The sequence below is a fragment of the Delphinapterus leucas genome, chromosome 13 (genome assembly GCF_059928025.1).
Source record: "Delphinapterus leucas isolate spDelLeu-1000000601 "Yukka" chromosome 13, BTC_Dleu_Yukka2, whole genome shotgun sequence".
NCBI lineage: Eukaryota > Metazoa > Chordata > Mammalia > Artiodactyla > Monodontidae > Delphinapterus > Delphinapterus leucas.
In genome coordinates, this window is record NC_143141.1 from 46,022,032 (window position 1) to 46,043,268 (window position 21,237).

At 36.2% G+C, this 21,237-nt stretch overlaps 1 protein-coding gene across 8 annotated transcripts in view; it reads right to left on the reverse strand.

The window, feature by feature from the left end:
* VRK2 (VRK serine/threonine kinase 2) overlaps positions 1-21,237 on the reverse strand; it is a 97,673-nt gene that overhangs the window by 30,507 nt on the left and 45,929 nt on the right. For all 8 annotated transcript variants that reach the window (XM_089923150.1, XM_089923148.1, XM_089923154.1 and 5 more), the window contains one exon: positions 20,372-20,464. In XM_089923150.1, coding sequence (XP_089779276.1) covers positions 20,372-20,464 — 93 coding nt within the window. The remainder of the gene's footprint in view (positions 1-20,371; positions 20,465-21,237) is intronic.

A 21,237-nucleotide genomic window follows, 5' to 3' on the forward strand; every position in this document is an offset into this window, starting at 1 on the left:
GTATATTCTTGGCTCCTTTGTCAAAAATTGACCATATATGTGTGAGTTTATTTCCAGGGTCTCTAATCTGCTCAATTGGTCTGTGTCTTTTTTTATGTCAGTAACATACTGTTTTGATTACTATAGCTTTGTAATATAGTTTGAAATCAAAAAGTGTGATGCCTCTGGTGGTTTTGTTCTTTGCAGGATTGCTTTGGCTACTTGGGGCCCTTTATGGTTCACAGAAATTTTTGGATTGTTTTTCTACTTCTGTGAAAAATGCCATTGGAATTTTGAAAGGGACTGAACTGAATCTTTAGATTGCTTTGGGTAGTATGGACAGTTTAACAATATTCTTCTAATCCATGAGCATGGAGTATCTTGCCATTTATTTGTGTCTTCTTGAATTTCTTTCATCAGTGTTTTGTGGAGTTTAGTGTACAGACCTTTCAAGTTCTTGGCTAAATTTATTGCTAAATATTTTATTCTTTTTGATGCTATTGTAAATGGAATTGTTTTAATTTCTCTTTCCAATAGCTCGTTGTTAGGGTATAGAAATGCAACTGATTTTTGTCAATTGATTTTGTATCCTGCACCTTTACTGAATTCATTTATTTGAACAATTTTTTTGTGGAGTCTTCAGGGTTTTCTCTATATAATGTCATTGACAGGGACCATTTTACTTCTTCCTTTCCAATTTAGATGTCTTTTATCTCTTTTTCTTGCCTAATTACTCTGGCTAGGACTTCCAGTACTATATTGAATAAAAATGGTGAGAGTGGGCATATTTGTCTTGTTCTTGATATTAGACTTTTCACTGTTGGTGTTGTCTATTTTTTTTTAATACAGTATAGAATTTGTGGTTCTGTCCATTTCTGAAATTTTGTTGAAGTCAAAAATAAGTTTAAGCAGAAAACCCAATCTACAGTAGGGTTTGCAGTCTAGGTCCTGTTTTTTGTATGTCCTTGAGCTAAGACTTAGTCTCAGTTAACTTTTTTTATATTATCACCTTTTTTCTGTGAAATAAAAAATAACAACTCATTAACAGTTTTCACTTTAAGGATAAATACATATAATAACCCTAGTTTTAGACAAGCCTATAGTAGGAAACTCAAGATCATCAAGATCAGGTAGGGGGTTATTATTTGTATTATAATAAGACTAGACCTAGGAAAATTTAAATATCTAGATCCCTAATGCATTTTAAATGATTTTCTTCTTATGCAACTTTTCTGAATTTAGTAACCATTTCCTTTCTCCATGAATAGAAGAACAGCCTTGACCACTTCTCTTTACTTTAATCATAGATCTTTCGATCATACTGTACTGCCTCTCACATTTCCACATGCTACTCTCATTTTTCTCTCATCCCTCTTAGATATGTACTATGGTTTAGTTTTGTTTGGTTTTTTACAACTCTGTGAGGTAGGTAGGGGAGATGTGTCATTATACACATTTAACAGATGAAAAATAATGTGATACACCCAAATAATGCAAGTCAGCCAACAGTCAGTCACTAAGTTCAGCTTCTACAAAAGATTTTATTGTTTTAGTGAATTTCTCAGCTGTCCCCTCCCCCTCAAAAAACACCTAATCTTCACTAATGCTTTCAAGGACTTTCAATTTTAATACTTTATTATTGAAAAGGTAGTGTAGTAGCCACTGAGGTACAATCCCATCAAGAAAGAAATGGCCTAAACAAATGGGACCTAATGAAACTTCAAAGCTTTTGCAAAGCAAAGGAAACCATAAACAAGACCAAAAGACAACCCTCAGAATGGGAGAAAATATTTGCAAATGAAGCAACTGACAAAGGATTAATCTCCAAAATTTACAAGCAGCTCATGCAGCTCAATAACAAAAAAACAAACAACCCAATCCAAAAATGGGCAGAAGACCTAAACAGACATTTCTCCAAAGAAGATATACAGACTGCCAACAAACACATGAAAGAATGCTCAACATCATTAATCATTAGAGAAATGCAAATCAAAACTACAATGAGATATCATCTCACACCAGTCAGAATGGCCATCATCAAAAAATCTAGAAACCATAAATGCTGGAGAGGGTGTGGAGAAAAGGGAACACTCTTGCACTGCTGGTGGGAATGCGAATTGGTTCAGCCACTATGGAGAACAGTGTGGAGGTTCCTTAAAAAACTACAAATAGAACTACCATATGAGCCAGCAATCCCACTACTGGGCATATACCCTGAGAAAACCAAAATTCAAAAAGAGTCATGTACCAAAATGTTCATTGCAGCTCTATTTACAATAGCCCGGAGAGGGAAACAACCTAAGTGCCCATCATCGGATGAATGGATAAAGAAGATGTGGCACATATATACAATGGAATATTACTCAGCCATAAAAAGAAACAAAATTGAGCTATTTCTAATGAGGTGGATAGACCTAGAGTCTGTCATATAGAGTGAAGTAAGTCAGAAAGAGAAAGACAAATAACGTATGCTAACACATATATATGGAATTTAAGAAAAAAAATGTCATGAAGGACATAGGGGTAAGACAGGAATAAAGACGCAGACCTACTGGAGAACAGACTTGAGGATATGGGGAGGGGGAAGGGTGAGCTGTGACAAAGCGAGAGAGAGGCATGAACATATATACACTAACAAATGTAAGGTAGATAGCTAGTGGGAAGCAGCCGCATAGCACAGGGATATCAGCTCGGTGCTTTGTGACTGCCTGGAGGGGTGGGATAGGGAGGGTGGGAGGGAGGGAGATGCAAGAGGGAAGAGATATGGGAACATATGTATATGTATAACTGATTCACTTTGTTATAAAGCAGAAACTAACACACCATTGTAAAGCAATTATACCCCAATAAAGATGTTAAAAAAAAAAAAAAGAAAGAAATGGCCTTTCACCTGTGAGGAGGGCAATAATCTGACAACTTCCAGAGGCAGGGCCATTAGGAACCGCCACAGCATGTGAGCCAAGGTGACACTCCTCCCAGGCAGTTCCTACTAAAGAATGATCATGGTGGGAATGCTGTGTGGCTATTTCTACCCAATTGGAGACTCTTCTAATGGAACCCTTTTGCTCTGGTGCTCCCTAATGGGTTGGCTGAGACTTTCTCAGAACTGTATCATAGTCTGAGCTCTCCCTGCCCAATCCTTCTCGTCTCCTTTCCTTTCACAGGTGTCATTGCAACATCCTATTCGGAAAGCTTTCCTTGTTCAAACCTGTTTCCTCTCCTTTTGTCTTTCTATTATATAAGTACTCTACTCCCTTCCCTCAATAAAGCCCTTGCACTCTTAATGCTGTCTCAGCATCTGCCTCTCTGAAAAACAAATCTGACCCAGGTAGTCAGTAAACCATAGCCTTAATTTGAAGCACTAAACTAATAAAGATGAAAAACAAATTAGCCTTTGATGACCATAAAAATCACAACTTTCCTATGCCAAACAGATCTGCCTCAAAAATCAACTTCCTATTTTACCTAGCCAGATTTGCAACCATATATGCCACATTCTCAAGTTATGCATTTAATTAAACCTTTACTTCCCTCTCGTTGCTTTCTGATGCTTGTAAGGTCTTACACCACTTTGTTTTTCCAAATGGATGGGTGAAAGGAATGATTAAAGGTCACCCTGGGACAACTCTTCTTTGCAGTGAATTGCACTGGAAGGGCCTTTGTCTTCAATTCAGCACCCCTCCACGGATACCCCAAGTGCTCTTCTCCACTTCCTAGCACACCTCCTGGATTCACATCTCACACTTCCGAGATCCACCACTCATACCTGAATTCTATTCTGGTACGTAGATCCTTTTAACCTCAAGGCAATTCATTGGGTTTTCATTTGTATTCAGATGGATTTACCTTTTAAAAATGTACAAAGTATTTAGCTTTTATTTATGCCTTGGATCCACATTTATAGGCTGTAAAATCCTATGGGACAAGGGGCCAGAATAATGATATATACATTTTTGTATCCATGACAGCACCTACTCTGAGGTCTTCTGCACAGTATAGGCTTAAATAAAATTTCACTGATTTGACTTGATGGTAATAATTGGACAAATAGAAGTAAATTCCTTTCAACAGACGCCAAGCATGATAAAATATCAAGAATCATACATTCTAAAAAGGAAAGAAAAACAAAAATGAATGTGTATTATTGAATACTTGCTATGCGAAGGCATTATGTGCTTTACAGAAGTTAAATTATTTAACCCTCATGACACTAAGAGCAAGTTATTTTAAGATACCTTGAGGATGAGAAAACACAATGAGTGAGTTTAGGTGCTCTGTGCACAACAACTAAACTTATAGTAACTGGCAAGGCTGAGATCCAAACCTAAATCAGCCTGACCAGAAGACTGAGATTTTTCCATACGTCCCACACAGAGGAAGGAGAGATGACACAAGCACATCTAGAGGTAACATCTACTCCAACAAAAGTATAACAGATTTAAATGTAATAATATTTTAGAGTAGGGGGAGGTTACTTCCTAATTGGGTAACTCAAAGAACAAAATGATATTGATTTGGGCCTTGAAAAATATCTAAGATTTCCACAAATGGAGATAGGGAAGAAGAGATAAAACAAGGAAAACCAGGGCTGGGTCAGTATGTGCTGGGAGTGAAGAGGTTATTGGAAACACAAGCCAGAAAAAAAACTGGTTAGCGTGAGTTTACAGGAAGCTTTGAAAACCATGCTAAGAAGCTGGGACACAATTTTTGTATGCAAAAAGAAGTCACCAAAGGTTTTTGGCAAGGAATAATATTATCAGCACTGGCAGCATCATAATGGGGAAATGAAAGCAGAGAGTCCATTTAGGAGAATATGACATTAGTCCAGGCAAGAGACAGTGGGAGGCTGGACTAGGGCACTGGTGAACAAAGAAGGGAGACAAAGAACAGAGCCATAAGAGGGTTCAGAGACAGAATCAAAGATAACTGAAAACAATGTGGCTAGCTGGGTATATGAGGATTCAATGAATAGACAAAAAGAGAATAGGAGGAAGAAGAGAAGATTTGGAAAGAAAATGATTTACTCATTTCTGTACCAAAAGCAAACTGGTTGATTGATGGCTAACACCCTAATCCAACCAGTTCCTGGTTCTCTCAGTTTATGCAGAACTGAGTGATAGACTCATAGTTGATGGAAAAAATAAAGGACCTTCTTCCCATCAAGAGTCAAATCTGCTGCCTTTCTGTTCCTCAATCAATCAGCAACTAAGTATCAAACAGCCAGAATGGCTCACATGGAAGCATTTCTCAACACTTGATATGTTGGACAGGAAAATGTGAGCTGGAGAAGGGCTGCAAGAGATTATGGAGCTGGAAGAGAAAAAAGATGCTAATCTGGACAGATGTCATTGCCCACTGAGACGCGACCACCCACTAAATCACATTACTCCTTTACCGCCACTTTGCAGATTCACATTAGAGAAGAGATGCACATACACCCCAAGATGTGATTCACTTTTCAAGAACTTAAAATTTTCCTGTTGTAAAATCTAATCACCTTATCATAATTTAGACTATTTTATACAATTAAACCCTTTTAATTAGCACACCCTGTTGTAGCAAGAAATGTGTCTTAAACTCTCATCAGAGACTGATGGAAATTATACAATGGAGGGAGATAGTCACTATTCGTGACTGTGTTTAGTGGCAATTTAGAAAACACTTTTAAAACTCTAGGAAAAATATATAGACTTATTCAGCAACTTTAAAAGCTTTTATGTAAAAAAAAAAAAGCCAGCATTTATCTTATTTGAATAGCACATAATATTTTCCTATTCTTTCAACAAGATACCATAATGTGAAAATCTTCACAATAAACTAAATGCTTATTGACTAATGGAAATCACTACATGCCAAAAGGGGAATGAAGCATGGAATGAATAAGCAGCATGTTTATGTTCACAAAAGTCATTCATATCTACTAAAAACCTATATGTAGCCTCATGGCTGCTACTACATTTTGATATAAATATGTGCTTTTTATTCTTTTATTATACAGTACTTTTTTTGTTTCTCCTCAACTTCCCTACCTTCTTTTTGCCAGTAACACAATGCCACAGATGACACATGTGCATTATCACTATTCAGCCTAGACAAAATATGACTTTTAAAAGCTGCCAGGTTACTTTTCAAACAGGATGTTTATTAGAATAAACATGAAGATATATTTTTCAAAAATACAGTTTGATCTTATATATTGTTTTACATGTGCTTTATATGTGGGGGTTTTTTTTTCCTCCTAGATCTCACAACTACCTACTGGAATTTTATCCTTCTTTCCCTTTATATTCAATACTCATTGAGAGTGAGAGATTTAAAGACACATCCATGAAGTCATCATATGAAGAAAAAGCAGAAAGCTGTGCCGTATGACTATCTCTTCACTCCATCTACTGCTCCATCAGACCCAAGTCTATGACTCCCTTAAATGGCGCCATAAATTCAAACATTCATAACAAAATACTGAGTTATATTTAGCAGTATTCCTAATGATACTAGCATTTTGACCCTACGACCTGCCCTTCTATTTCAAACTGGTTCTTCTAGCAATATGTGAAAGCCTATTTAATCCAAGACAGCTGGGCTCTGACTTACTATTCTTTCCAGGCTTTGGGGGGAAATTCCCTCAATGATACATAGGCTAGCAATTGCTTCTTTACTAAAAATACCTTCACCTACAAAACAAAACTTTTCCAATTACAGTCAATTTCCAATTTTTCCTTTTGACACAAGTTCTCAAAGATTATATAAAGAAACCTACAATACCTTCTCTTTCTCATTTCCAAGATGATATGAAAGTGCTTCACTTGTGTCTGTCCTTTAACAAAATAAATAGGCAATGGAAGAGGATAATCTGAATTGCATCCAATTCACAGGCTTCCTCTTTGCCTAAATCAAATCTGAGCTTAAGACTTTGCAATATGCTGGCAAGCATTATCAGAGCTTGGTCTATCTGTTAACAGCAGATACAAAATGTTAGCTGATATAATTTGACCGTCAGATACATTATAAAAAGTTTCACTACATGTAAGCTGTGTCTACATAAAACACAGCTATCTAACATTCAAAAGCATCTCCTTGCTCTACATTAACTATAAATTCTATTGATTTCAAAGACAGTGTTGAGGTTGCCAGCAATCAAGCCATTCTTACATGCACATCCCCTTGGGGGTCCATAGTTTTTTAACAGTCCCACAACAGGCATACCTCTTAATCCAACCAATTTATACAGCTCAATGTGTTGACTCAGAATTCAGAAATGCCACTCTCCCATATTAACTGGAAAAAACAACAACAACATATATAGCCCTTTGTGAATTAGGATGCTCAAATATTTTGGTCATAAACAATTGTTTGGTCATATATACATCTGATCTTCAGAAATTTAAATAATATGACCAGTGGGACCCTGTAGGCATCAACAAACATGTATTGATTATGAACAAACACTAATTTTTCAACAGCATTAACTCTCTTGGGAACTATATTCTTGGGGACAGGTGATTTGTTAAACAGACCATCCTGTACTTACACAGCATATACGTTCCTAAAATGTGAATTCTTTTTCCCTTTTATAGAAAACAGACCCTGAACATTCTGTTCCTTACAACTTTTAAGGGACCTATCATCAAACTACCCACCTGGGAGAACTACACTTATTAAATCAATTCATTACCATTTTCTTAACATCTAACCAGAACACCAAATGTCCTTTTTCATAAATCTAAACAATTCTGGGGGAGCAAAAATAAGATAAGGGGTTCTTTTGTCATAAGCTTAAAAAATAATTTAAAAAAATGTTTTTCTAGGGCTTCCCTGGTGGAGCAGTGGTTGAGAGTCCGCCTGCCGATGCAGGGGACATGGGTTCGTGTCCAGTCCGGGAAGATCCCACGTGCCGTGGAGCGGCTGGGCCCGTGAGCCATGGCCGCTGGACCTGCGTGTCCGGAGCCTGTGCTCCGCAACGGGAGAGGCCACAACAGTGAGAGGCCCGCGTACCACAAAAAAAAAAAAAAAAAAGTTTTTCTAGCTCTTACTTACTGAGGGCTTACTATGCGCCTGATGTTGGTCTAAGTCTTTCACGTGTCTAAATCATCTGATCCTTACAATCCCTCTTTGAGTGGGGTACTATTATCCTTATTTTTAGAGAGAGAAATTGAAGCACAGAGAGGTAAAATACTGTGGCTAAGAATACAGAACTAAGAAGAGATAAAGCCAGAACTCAAACCTGAGGAGTCTGATTCCAGAGTTCACACCCTTCACGATTCTACACTGAATCGCCAACACAATACAAAGTCATGCAAAGAGTCTCAAGCTTCTTCTAACCAACTTTTTGCCTGGTATTAGGAGAAGGTAAAAACCCCTCTTTTTATATTTTCTTTCTGATTCAGAACAAGGACATTTAGCTCCAGAAGATACAAGCAGACTGTTCAGGAACTAACTGCTTGGAGAGCCTATGTGTAAGAACAAATCTTGTGAGACATACTGACCAATTTGACCAATTTGACCAATTTGCCTGGAGGGGCCCTAGGCAAAATAAAAGTGCTTTCTGTTCTTATTTTTCCCCCTTTCCTTTTTCTTTCCTTATCCTTGTGTCCAAAGCTCATATATGGCCAAAATACACTGATATTCATGCCAAGACTCAAAAATATTGAATTCTTGGACTTCCCTGGTGGTGCAGTGGTTAAGAATCTGCCTGTCAATGCAGGGGACACGGGTTCGTGCCCTGGTCCGGGAATATCCCACATGCCGCAGGGCAACTAAGCCTGTGGGCCATGGCCGCTGAGCCTGCGCGTCCGGAACCTGTGCTCCGCAACGGGAGAGGCCACAACAGTGAGAGGCCCGCGTACCGCAAAAAAAAAAAAAAAAAAAGTTCAAACAACTAAAATCATAGGAACAATTTTCAAAGTCTTTTTACTCAACTGAAAAAATATAGCAGAACCTCACTAGGAAGAAAGAAAATAACATGAATGTTATTATACACTTTAAGTGACTGTAAACACCACCATGTTATTTAATCTACAGTATAACCCTATACATATGATATCAAAATATTTGAAAGTAGCCTTGCCACCTGTACCATCTAGCAATATTATGGTATCATCAAGCTAAGACCATATAATGCTACTCTGGAAATAATAAGATACAGAGGTATGTTACCAGGACTATATATGTTCGACAAAGGAAATACTCTCTCTAAATGGTAACCATATTATCTGCACATACCATGCAAAATTCTTACAAACACAAATTCACACTCCATCTTACAAGTAACTGTGATTGATAAATGGATTATGTTAGAATTCCTTCTAGCAAACAGTGAACAAGCAGCTTTAAGGAGGCTTATGACCCTACCCTATGGATATCCTAGGGAATCTGAAAGTGAGTATTTTGCCACCAGATACAGGTCAGGTGCTACAATTCCTGCTCCCAGATCATTAATTTTTTTTTCTAAATTTAAACTTTTTAACTTCTTTAGCTATGCAACAATAATCAAGACACTTTGGAAACAGTATAAGAAACATTACTTTCAGCAATAAGCATTAAGTACTTGGAAAACATGTTTTCAGAGAATCACAGACTTTTCCAGCAAGAAGGAACTTTTGAGATCACTTAGAGTCCCACATTTTATACAGTAAATAGCCAAAGTCCACATAGGTTAAACGATTTTCTGAAAACTGTAATTCTGTTCAGTGTCAGAGCTGGGACCAGAACCTGGTTTCCTGACTTCCAGTCTAGCACAAGTCCCAGTAATCAAACACGTGTTTGTAAAAATCAGAGGTTTCCAATGGTATACTTATCACTCCAGATGTTGACATGAAGAACTGTTCTTCTCTATCTCTGAGGGCCATCACCTTCGACTTAGCAGGAGCTTTGGGGCAGAAACACACGGCGCATGATGGGGTCAAGGAGCTGAACAATCAAGTACCACTTAGTCCTGGTACTAAGTGAGAGGTATTGGCCTCATGTCCTGAGAAGTCAGTAAAGTATTTCTTGAAGGGTTATTACAAAAGGAACACTAACCTAGGTTCTGTGAGGAATACAAAAGAAGGAAGAGAAGTATACCTTCCTATAAGTCTCAAGGAGTTCTTTCTAGTTCAGAATATAAGACAACACAAGTGAAACTTGAGTGCTCATGTGTGTAAAATACACATTAGAAGCTAAAGGAAATTAGAAACAGATATCAGTGCAGATCAGAATCATCAAGAAAGGCTGCAGGTAAGAGCAGGGATGTAGGCTTTGTGTGAAAAAACAACATGCTTCTGATCAACAAAGGGGTGGCCTTCCATAAATAAAAAGATGGGTACAAACACTGATTTTAGTTAAAGTGCTTCAACTTCCTTCACTAGTGACACTGGGAGATGCAGCCAAATGAATGGTACTACTCACTGGCAAAACCATCACTCAGTATCATTTCTGGTAATACTATTTTAATTTAAAGAATTTTTAAACCAAACCAGTACACTTGATTTCTATTTCTTGTACAAAGTACAATATTAGCACTAAAGCATTTTCTTTAATCTTTTGTCTAAAATAAAGATTTTTAAAAATATCTTACTAAAACAGAGATGATGTAAAGAAGTACCTAAAAAATCCCAGATTTTTTTAAAATGAGATTTTTCCACAGATGAAGTTGGGATTGTTTTTCTTTCAATAAAAATGTTGAAAATCATGAAAGAAAGAAGGTAAAGGGTGTACACTTCAAGAATCTTCAAAATTCTATATTTGGATAGTATCAGATGAATTATCAAGAAATGGCCAAAATGCTATTAAAATACAGGGAAAGTGATGAGAAGAATCAAAATAATCTACAATAGGCCATTCGGACTCTCAATGGGGCTATTTTTTTTTTTTTTTTTTTTTTTGCGTTACACAGGCCTCTCACTGTTGTGGCCTCTCCCATTGTGGAGCACAGGCTCCGGGCACGCAGGCTCAGCGGCCATGGCTCACGGGCCCAGTGCTCCGCGGCTGTGGGATCTTCCCGGACCGGGGCAAGAACCCATGTCCCCTGCATCGGCAGGCGGACTCTCAACCACTGCACCACCAGGGAAGCCCAATGGGGCTATTTTTAAAGAAAAACATTGCTTGATCCCACTATGAATATTATTTTGGGAAATTTTTCCCCAAAAACCCAACAAAATAAAAACATTCGAGAACATCAATTGTGTCCCCAATTGGCTATCCAGGACATGACTTTTTTTTTTTTGAGGTACGCAGGCCTCTCACTGTTGTGGCCTCTCCCGTTCCGGAGCACAGGCTCCGGATGCGCAGGCTCAGAAGCCATGGCTCACGGGCCCAGCCGCTCTGCCGCGGCATGTGGGATCTTCCTGGACTGGGGCACGAACCCACGTCCCCTGCATCGTTAGGCGGACTCTCAACCACTGCGCCACCAGGGAAGCCCCAGGACATGACTTTTGATTATCATCCTTGTCAGAACTTTTCCATTCCACCGTAACTAAGAAGGCTGCTGTTTTTATCCAATACTTCTTTGACTCTACTTCCCAATTTTACCTCAATCCTAACAACCCTATTGCTTTGACAAAGGCTGTACAAATGTCAACTTTTCTTGCCTTTTTCTCTTGCCAAATATTCAACAACATCTTCCCTCTCTAATTTTGCATCTTTTTTTTCCCACTTATTTTTTTTTGTTCATTAAATAGCTTACTGCTGAAGTTCCTTTCTCCATAGTTTAAATTCAAAACACACATGAAGAGAGAACTAACGTTTTAAAACAATAAACCAAGAAAACTTTCTGGAAATAAAAGGCTTATTTTATATATCAAAAGGGCCCCATCAGATATCTGGGAAAACTGATACACAATGATCTACTCTAAAACATATCCTGGTAAAATGATTAGACACTATTAATAAAGGAAAAAATCCTAAAGAGATCATGGCAAAAAGGACAAATAACATACAATAGTAAGTATTAAACTGGCAGCAGACTTATTAAAAGCAAACTGCAATCAAGGCAAAAATAGATCAGCCTTTCCAAGAAATTCAAGGAAAAAAAGTATGAACTAAATATTTAAAATCCATCCAAGCTATCCTTCAGGCATCAATGCTATTGCAAACGTTTTATACATGCAAGGGAATGCTATACCCATGGGTACTTCTTGAACAATCTACTAGAAGATTAGTTTCAAACAATCAAAAGATGAGTAACTTTGGCAAAAGGACAGAAGTGTGAGCATTTAATATAATTATCTCCAACACTAAAAAGACAAGGCTAGGGACTTCCCTGGTGGCACAGTGGTTAAGACTCCATGCTCCCAATGCAGGGGGCCTGGGTTCGATCCCTGGCCGGGGAACTAGATCCCACATGCGTGCCACAACTAAGACCCGGTGCAACCAAATAAAAAAAAAAAAAGACAAGGCTAGGGATAAATGAAGAACATACAAATGATATATATTCTGACAAAGTAGTACAACTTCAAGACAACAGTAAGGAAAGGAGGAAAGTAAAATAAACTCACTGATAGTGAACTTATTAAAGTTGTGGTAAAAAAAAAAATACCACAAAAGACTATCATAGTAGTACTAAAAAGTTAAACACAGAAGAGTGGGCTCAAAGCATCTTTAAAAGGTGTAAATACCAAGATTATCACTACAACAAAAATATAAACTTTCATAAACAGACTCCTCCTCCACAAAAAAACTTAAAAGAATATAAGATCAAAGAAAACACATAAAAAACACAACAAACATAATTATGAATATTTACCAAATGGCACAGCAATGATCTTTATAAAACAGAAACTACAGCAGAATCAAGGAGACCAAGAGAAACACATTAACCATTGAAGGCTTAAATACCACTCTCAGTACAAAATAGATCAAGTGGACAAAAACTAAATGAAGATATAGAAGACATAAATAATATAGTCAATAAGGTAGATCTTCTGGAAAGATATTAAACTTTACACTATGAAAATAGAGACTATATTTTCCTCAAGAAAACATGGAAGACTGACAAAAACTGATCCTCTTCTAAGTCATGATAAAAGCTTCAGTGCATTCCAAATAAAATTATTATAAACAATACTCTGACCATCTTGTCACAAGTCTAGATTTTAATAACCAAAATTTTTTAAGAGGTCTTTCTACATGAAAACTTTTAACCTTCTACTGCACTGCTTTTTGATGAAGAAATACAAACATTCTAAAAAATAAAGATAATAAAAACACTACATATCAAAATCCATGAAGTAGAATATAAAGCAGTGACCAGAGGAAAAATCATGGCCTTAAACACCTACAGAAGTAAAAACTTTTTAAATGAATGTAAATGAATTAGATCCCAAATTGAAGATCAAGAAAAAAGAACAAAAGGGTCAAATTAAAAGAGCACAAGAAAAGATATAACAAAGGCAAAATCAGAAATTAATGAAATAGAAAAGAAAAAACAATATATCTCATTAATAAATCAAAATCCAAGTTTGCTGAAAAATTAACATAATGGACAAACGAGCTACTTTCATCAAGGTAAAAAAAAAAAAAGAAGAAAAAGCAAAAATAAAAAAAAATAACTAGAAGGAAACAATCATTGAAGGGGAAGAAATTTAAAAGTCCTAAGAGAGTACAATGCAGACCACCAAATAAATTTGAGAAACTAGACAAAACTGCTAACTACTAAAATTGACCCAACTAGAGATTAAAGAGCTTAACAATCAATTTCCATGGGAAAAAATTGAGAGTTACAAGGAATGTCCTCAGCAGAACCAGAGAATTTCACATTCAAAAAAAAAAAAAAATGGTGCCAATATAGAAATAGTTCTGGAACACAGAAAATGAAAGTAAACCTCAAATTCTTTTTATGAAGCAAGTTGAATGTTGATACCTGAATCTGATAAAAAAAATAGTACAAAACCAGATAATTACAGGCCAATATCACTTATAAATACCAATAAGAAAATACTACATAAAATATTACTGAACACACTTCAGTACCATATTAGGTAAATAATATACCATAACAAAGTGAGATTTATTCCTGGAAAGTACAGCTGGTTCAATATTAGAAGCACAGCAATATATTATACCATATTAACTGACCTGAGAAAAACGTGGTAATTTCCGTACATGCTAAACATTCACTGGACAAAATTCAATACCCATTCCATACAAACAAAACATCCATTCAAGAACAGAGGAACTGGTGATTATTTCCTTAATATAACTATAAAGACACACACACACTCACATACACATATACGCAGATATGCCTTAGTCCTAAAGCCAGTATCAATCACATTTAGTGGGGTACTACTTTAGGCATTTCCAATAAGATCAAGAAGAGGAAAGGATGGTCACGAACTTCACTACAACTTACTATATACTGGATGCATATTAGGGAAAACAAATCAGAAATATAAGAAGTGGAAAAGAAGGAAACCTATTATCTCCTTGTATATGATATACAGTTTCCTAAGGAAACCCTGGAGAATCATTACTAAAACTACCCCAAATTCAGTAAATTAACAGGATATAAAATGAATGCATAAAAATCAATAACTTTCATATACACAAACAATAATCACTTACAAGATAAAATGGTAGACTAAAACTGCACTGACAGTACAAACAAAAATGGTTTAATATTTAGGAATAAGTGTAACAAGAAATGTGTAAAACTAATATGAGGAAAGCTTTAAAATACCTCAGAAGATACAAAAGTAAAAACTGGTGAAATTCAAAAACACTCCCTGTTGTTGAATAGAATATCTATAATCATAAAGATGTCAGGTTTTCCCTAAATTAATTTAACAAAATTCCAATGAAAATGCTACAAAACAAAATATAGAAAAATATGAATAGCTAGAATTTCACTGAAAAAGGAAATCTACGAGGCACTACCAGCCCTACCAGATATTAAAATACACTACAAAGCCTCAGAAATTAATGCACTAGTATGGCGATGAAGCATAAATAGACAGTCAAACCAGAAGGATTCAATGGAAAGTACATGAATAGATTCAAGTATGTACGGAAATTTAGTATATAATAAAGGTGGCAATAATATCACTGAAGCAAAGTTTTTTATTTTTAATAAATATTGTTGAAAACTTGGAAAATCATTTAGGAAAAGATAAAATTTGGTTGATACCTCCTGTCATGTAAAAGAATAATCTCTAAGTGAAAAAGAGATTTAAATGTAAAGAATGAAATCATATAATAAAATTCATATACACCTGTCTGTAGAACAAGGTTACTAACCATGACTCAATATCCATAGTAAATGAAAGATTGATAAATTTGACCACATTAAAAATTTTTAAATTTATCTTCTACATGACAATAAAACAACACAAGTATAATCAAAGAAGAAAAGCCAAATTGGGAGGAAATATCTGCAAAATACGTAATAGATTAATGGCTAATATAATTCATATCTAAAGAACTCTTCAAAATCAAGGAATAAAAAAATATTAGAAAAATGGGCAAAAGACATGAGCAGACAATTCACAATAAATAAATAAATAAATTTTAAAAACTGGTCCTTTTTACTTACAGCAATGAGGGAATACAACACCTGGATTTATGCTCCCACTTCATGTGGGATAAATAAAACAATAACTTAAAAAACCTACTACTGGATATAACCACACATCTACTATAATGGCTTAAATGTTTAAAACTAATGAAACCAAGTGGTGGCAAGATATGGGGCAACTGGAATTATCCACGTTGCTGATGGGAAGGTATAATGGTACAATCAGTCTGGAAAACAGTGTGGCTGTTTCTTTTAAAGTTAAACATACACTTCCACACAATCTGGAAATTCCACTCCTAGCTATTTACCCGGAAGAAGTTAAAATATATACCTATACAAAAACCTGTACATGAATGTTTATACATCTTCATTCATAATGGTCAAAAACTGGAAACAACACAAACATCTATCCAGAGGTAAATAGATAAAGAAACTGCAGTAGTTTCCAATAGACTACTACCTATCATTAAAGAGGAATGAACTACTAACGAACTACAGCATGGATAAATCTCAGAAATATTATGCTAAGTAAAGGAAGCCAGACACAAAGAGTAAAAAGCTATAATTCCATTTATATGACATCCCTAAAAATGCAAAAAAAAAAAAAAATAGGGGCAGAAATCATTTCCTCAGGGTGAGAAAAGGGGACTGACTGACAGAATTTCTGAGGATGATAGAAATGCTCTGTCTTGATTACAGTAGTGGTTATATGATATACATGTGTCAAAACACATCAAACTATACATTTAAAAGGATGAATTTTACTGTTTGTAAATTATACTTCAATAAACCTAACCTTAAAAAAGTATGCAGACTTTTAAAGGCTTTTAATATATATTTCCAAATTGCCCTTCCATTAACTTAATTTCTTCTACTACTCCCATTTAATTTACATTCCCACTGGCATTCTACAAGTGTCTGCACCCTCATCAGCCTCAATATCATCAGATTATTATTTCAGACTTTTCCTATTTGATAAGTTCTTTTAAAATGTTGCCTCACTGTTTTGATCTGCATATCTCTTAGTTTTTAGTGATGGGGAACTTTTTTTCATTTATTTCTCAGGTAGTCGTATTTCTTTTCTGCTCATTCTTTTAAATCATTATTTTAAGAAATTACTTGGTGTTCTTCTTATTAATTTTCTTAAAGCTGGTTATATATCCTAAAATATTTGTCATAAATATACTTCCCAGATTTTCACTTGCCTTTCATTTTTCAATTTTTTTAATATACAGATATCTTAAAATTTGAAATTTCACAATATTTTCTACGATTTTGGGGGTATTTTTATCCAGAAATTTCTTTCCTCATGTACAGTTCAGTTAAATATTCAGCTAAATGTTTTCTAATTAGTTATAGACTCAATTTTTTAACTCTTTAAATCTCTGTTGATACAGTGGCTACTAGCCACATGTGGTTTTGTAAATGTAAACCAATTAAAATTAAGTTGTTTTTTTTTTAAAGAAGATATTGGGGGTAGGAGTTTATTAATTAATTTATTTATTTTTGCTGTGTTGGGTCTTCGTTTCTGTGTGAGGGCTTTCTCTAGTTGTGGCAAGCGGGGGCCACTCTTCACCACGGTGCGTGGGCCTCTCACTATCGCGGCCTCTCTTGTTGCAGAGCACAGGCTCCAGACGCGCAGGCTCAGTAGTTGTGGCTCACGGGCCTAGTTGCTCTGCGGCATGTGGGATCCTCCCAGACCAGGACTCGAACCCGTGTCCCCTGCATTGGCAGGCAGATTGTCAACCACTGCGCCACCAGGGAAGCCGAAAATTAAGCTTTTTTCCTAGGTTTCTTCTAGTTGTATGGTTTCAGGTCTTACATTTAAGTCTTTAATCCATTTTGAGTTCATTTTTGTGTATGGTATAAGAGTCCAATTTCATTCTTTTGCATGCATATACCCCATTTTCCCACCACCATTTATTGATGAACTATCTTTGCCCCTTTGAATATTCTTGGCACCCCTGTCAAAAATTAGTTGATCGTATATGCATGGCTCTCTATTCTGTTCCATTGGGCTATGTCTGTTTTTATGCCAATAGCATACTGCTTTGATTACTATAGCATTGTAATATAGTTTGATTCAGGATGTGTAATGCCTCCAGCTTTGTTCTTTCTCAAGATTGCTTTGGCTATTCATGGTCTTTTGTGGTTCCATACACATTTTAGGATTGGTTTTTTATTTCTGTGAAAAATGCCATTGGAATTTTGGTAGGAATTCCATTGAATCCATTGATTGCTTTGGGTAGTACAGACATTTTAATAATGTTAATTCTTCTAATACTTGAGAACCGGCCTTGGCAATGATTTTTTGCAATTGAAACCAAAAGCATAGGTAACAAAAACAAAAATAAACAAGTAGGACTACATCAAACTAAAATGATTCTACACAACCAAGGAAACCATCAACAGAATGAAAAGGCAACCTATGGGATGGGGGAAAATACTTGCATACTACATATCTGATAAGGAGTTAATATCTAAAATACATAAGAACTCATATAACTCACTCGCAAGACAAAATAACCCAATTCAAAAATGGGCAAAGAACCTAAAGAGACACTTTTCCAAAGAAGACATACAAATGGCCAACTAGTATATGAAAACGTGCTCAACATTATTAATCATCAGGGAAATGAAAAATTAATACCACAATGAGACAACACCTCATGCCTGTTAGAATGGCTATCAGAGATAACAAGTGTTGTTGAGGGTATGGGAGAAAAGGGAGCCCTTGTACACTGTTGGTGGGAATGTAAATTGGTACAGTCATTATAGAAAACTGTATGGAGGTTCCTCAAAAAAAAAAAAACATTAAAAATTGAACTACCATATGATCCAGCAATCCACTTCTGGGTATATGTCTAAAGGAAAAGAAATCATTATCTTGAAGAGATATCTGTATTCCCATGTTACTGCAGCATTATTAAAAACAGCCAAGATACATAAATGACCTTAGTGTCTGCTGATGGATAAATGGATAAAGAAAATGTGGTATATATATGCCATGGAGTATTATTCAGTCATAAAAAAGAAAGAAATATGCCACTTGCAACAACATGGGTGAACCTAGAGGGCATTATGCTAGAGGATATCATGCTGAGTGAAATAAACCAAGACACACTGAAAGACAAATATTGTATGATCTCAGTTATATGTGGCATATACAAAAGTGAAACTTATAAATCAGAGTATAGAACAGTGGTACCAGGGGCTGGGGTGTGGAAGAAATGGGGAGATGCTGGTCAAAGGGTACAAACTTTTAGTTAGAAGATGAGTAAGTTCTGGGGATCTAATGTCCAACATGGTGACTATAGTTAATAATGCTGTAAACTTCAAATTTGCTAAGAGTAGGTCTTAAGTGTTCTCACCACAAAACAGAACAGAAGGTAACTATGTGATCAATGTGTTAACTTGATTAATCACTTCACAATATATAGTATAATAAATCATCACTTTGTATACCTTAAATAAATCATGTTGTACAACCTAGACATATGCAATTTTTGTCAACTAAACCTCAATAAAGCTGGGGAAGAAATCAAGATGAAAAAACAAGATGAAAAAAATTGCTAATTAGAATCAAGTTAAATTTAAAATTCAGTTCTTCGGTCACACTAGTCTCATTATTTAAGACTATTTTTTAGAGCAGTTTCAAATTCAATTTTACTAAATGTAGAGCAATTTAGGTAAAACTGAGTGAAAGGTACAGTAAGTTCTCATACACCACTCTCCCCTCCTCCCAAATATAGCCTCGCACACAACCAACATCCCACACCACGGTATTACATCTGTTACAACGGATGAACCTACACCGATACGTCATTATCACCAAAAGTCTACAGTTTACGTTAGGGTCCGCTTGTGGTGTTAAATATTCTATGGCTTTTTTTTTTTCTCTTTTGTGGTATGTGGGCCTCTCACTGTTGCGGCCTCTCCCGTTGCGGAGCACAGGCTCTGGACGCGCAGGCTCAGCAGCCATGGGTCACGGGCCCAGCCGCTCCGCGGCATGTGGGATCTTCCCAAACTGGGGCACGATCCTGTGTCCCCTGCATCGGCAGGCGGACCCTCAACCACTGCACCACCAGGGAAGCCTGTGCTCATTTCTTTTTAATGTAGAGTACTATTGCATTGTCCAGATGAACCACAGTTTATTTAACTATTAAAGGACATCTTTATTCAAGTTTTGGCAACTATGAATAAATCTGCTATAAACATCTGTGTGTAGGTACTTCTGTGGATATAAGTTTTCCACTCCTTTGGGTAAATGCCAAGGAATTTAACTACCAGATCATATGTTAGAGTACGTTCAGTTTTGTAAGAAACTGCCAAACTGTCTTCCACAGTGGCCATGGCACCAGCAATGAATGAGAGTTCCTGTTGCTCCACATCTTCACCAGCATTTGGTATTGTACTACCCACATTGCCAGTGCTTAACAGCCACGTGTGGCTAATGGCTCCCATACTGGACAGTAACATACAGGATATTTCCATCATCACAAAAGTTGTATCGGCAATGCTGCTCTGTTTAAAACTTAATTGTTTATACATGGAAGAAGAACTAAGGTGACAGCCTTTTTTTTTTTCCTCTGCATAAATCCATTCCTTCTCTCATTGCATTTTGATGGTTTTTGCTTATATTTGCTCAGAAGTTCAAATCCCTGCTCAGCCACTATATGTCCATTAATAAATTATTTACCCCCCGCCCCCAGTCCCAGCTTCTTCATCCTAATCATTTATCAGGTTAGTGCATTAAATTAGATAAGACAGGATAAATTACAACACTCATTATGTTAAGTCCTCATTTGCAAACTTTTGCCTGTTAGGAGTTTGTTTATTGAAGGTCTCAGTATGGTACTTTGAAGATCCTTACTGAAGGCAAAAGCTTAATACTGTATTTACCTGATGTGGATTTCTGTAACCCAAAAGTAGATTCGCTGCTTTTATGTCAGCATGAACATATTCATTTTCATGTATATATTCCAGTACATCCAACTGTGAAAAGAAATATATAAGGTTATACTGATGTCTATTTAGAACTCCAGATCAACCTGAACATTGTGAATAGAGAATAACATGTATTTTTTTCACATTAACAATGACAAAATGATGTATTTCACAATTATGCATTTATCTATTCTAAAATTATCACATGTGCTGGTCGCTCATCCTGGGAAAAAGGTGAATAAAAGGATCCTCAAATATCAAGTGTTTTAAATGCACCTCTGATGGAGAGGAAGCCAAGACTCAACAATGCCTATGCTCCTGACAGCACGGTGCCCAAATCACACTGTGCAAAGAGGAAAATTATGATAAAATCAGAGACCTAAAGTGAAATAATCATGACGCCCACTCAACAATCCCTCGCCCAAGCAATAATTATAAATAAGTTTTTGGGGCTCCCAGAACAAAATCCCACGTCCAGGATTACAGAGAAAGGCATTCTCCCTCTGTAGAGTAACAGAAAACACCTACACTTCATCTCTGAAACCCTTGAGACTTACATGTTACCTATGCCTAGTGCTCAATAAACATTTGTTGGCTGGCTAGAGGATGGATGGGAAAATTAATGAGTTCTGTTTGCCACATCCCAACCTGGCATGAGTAGTCGCATTCTATCTAAAGTGGAAAAAATAAAATGGAGCTTAGGCAAACCAAACACAAACAAGATAAGACGAATACGTGGTATAAACAAAATGTGTGCATGGGTGCTATTAAGATTTCATTGCTTCTTATTTGGCAAAGTATATATTATTCATTGCCACACT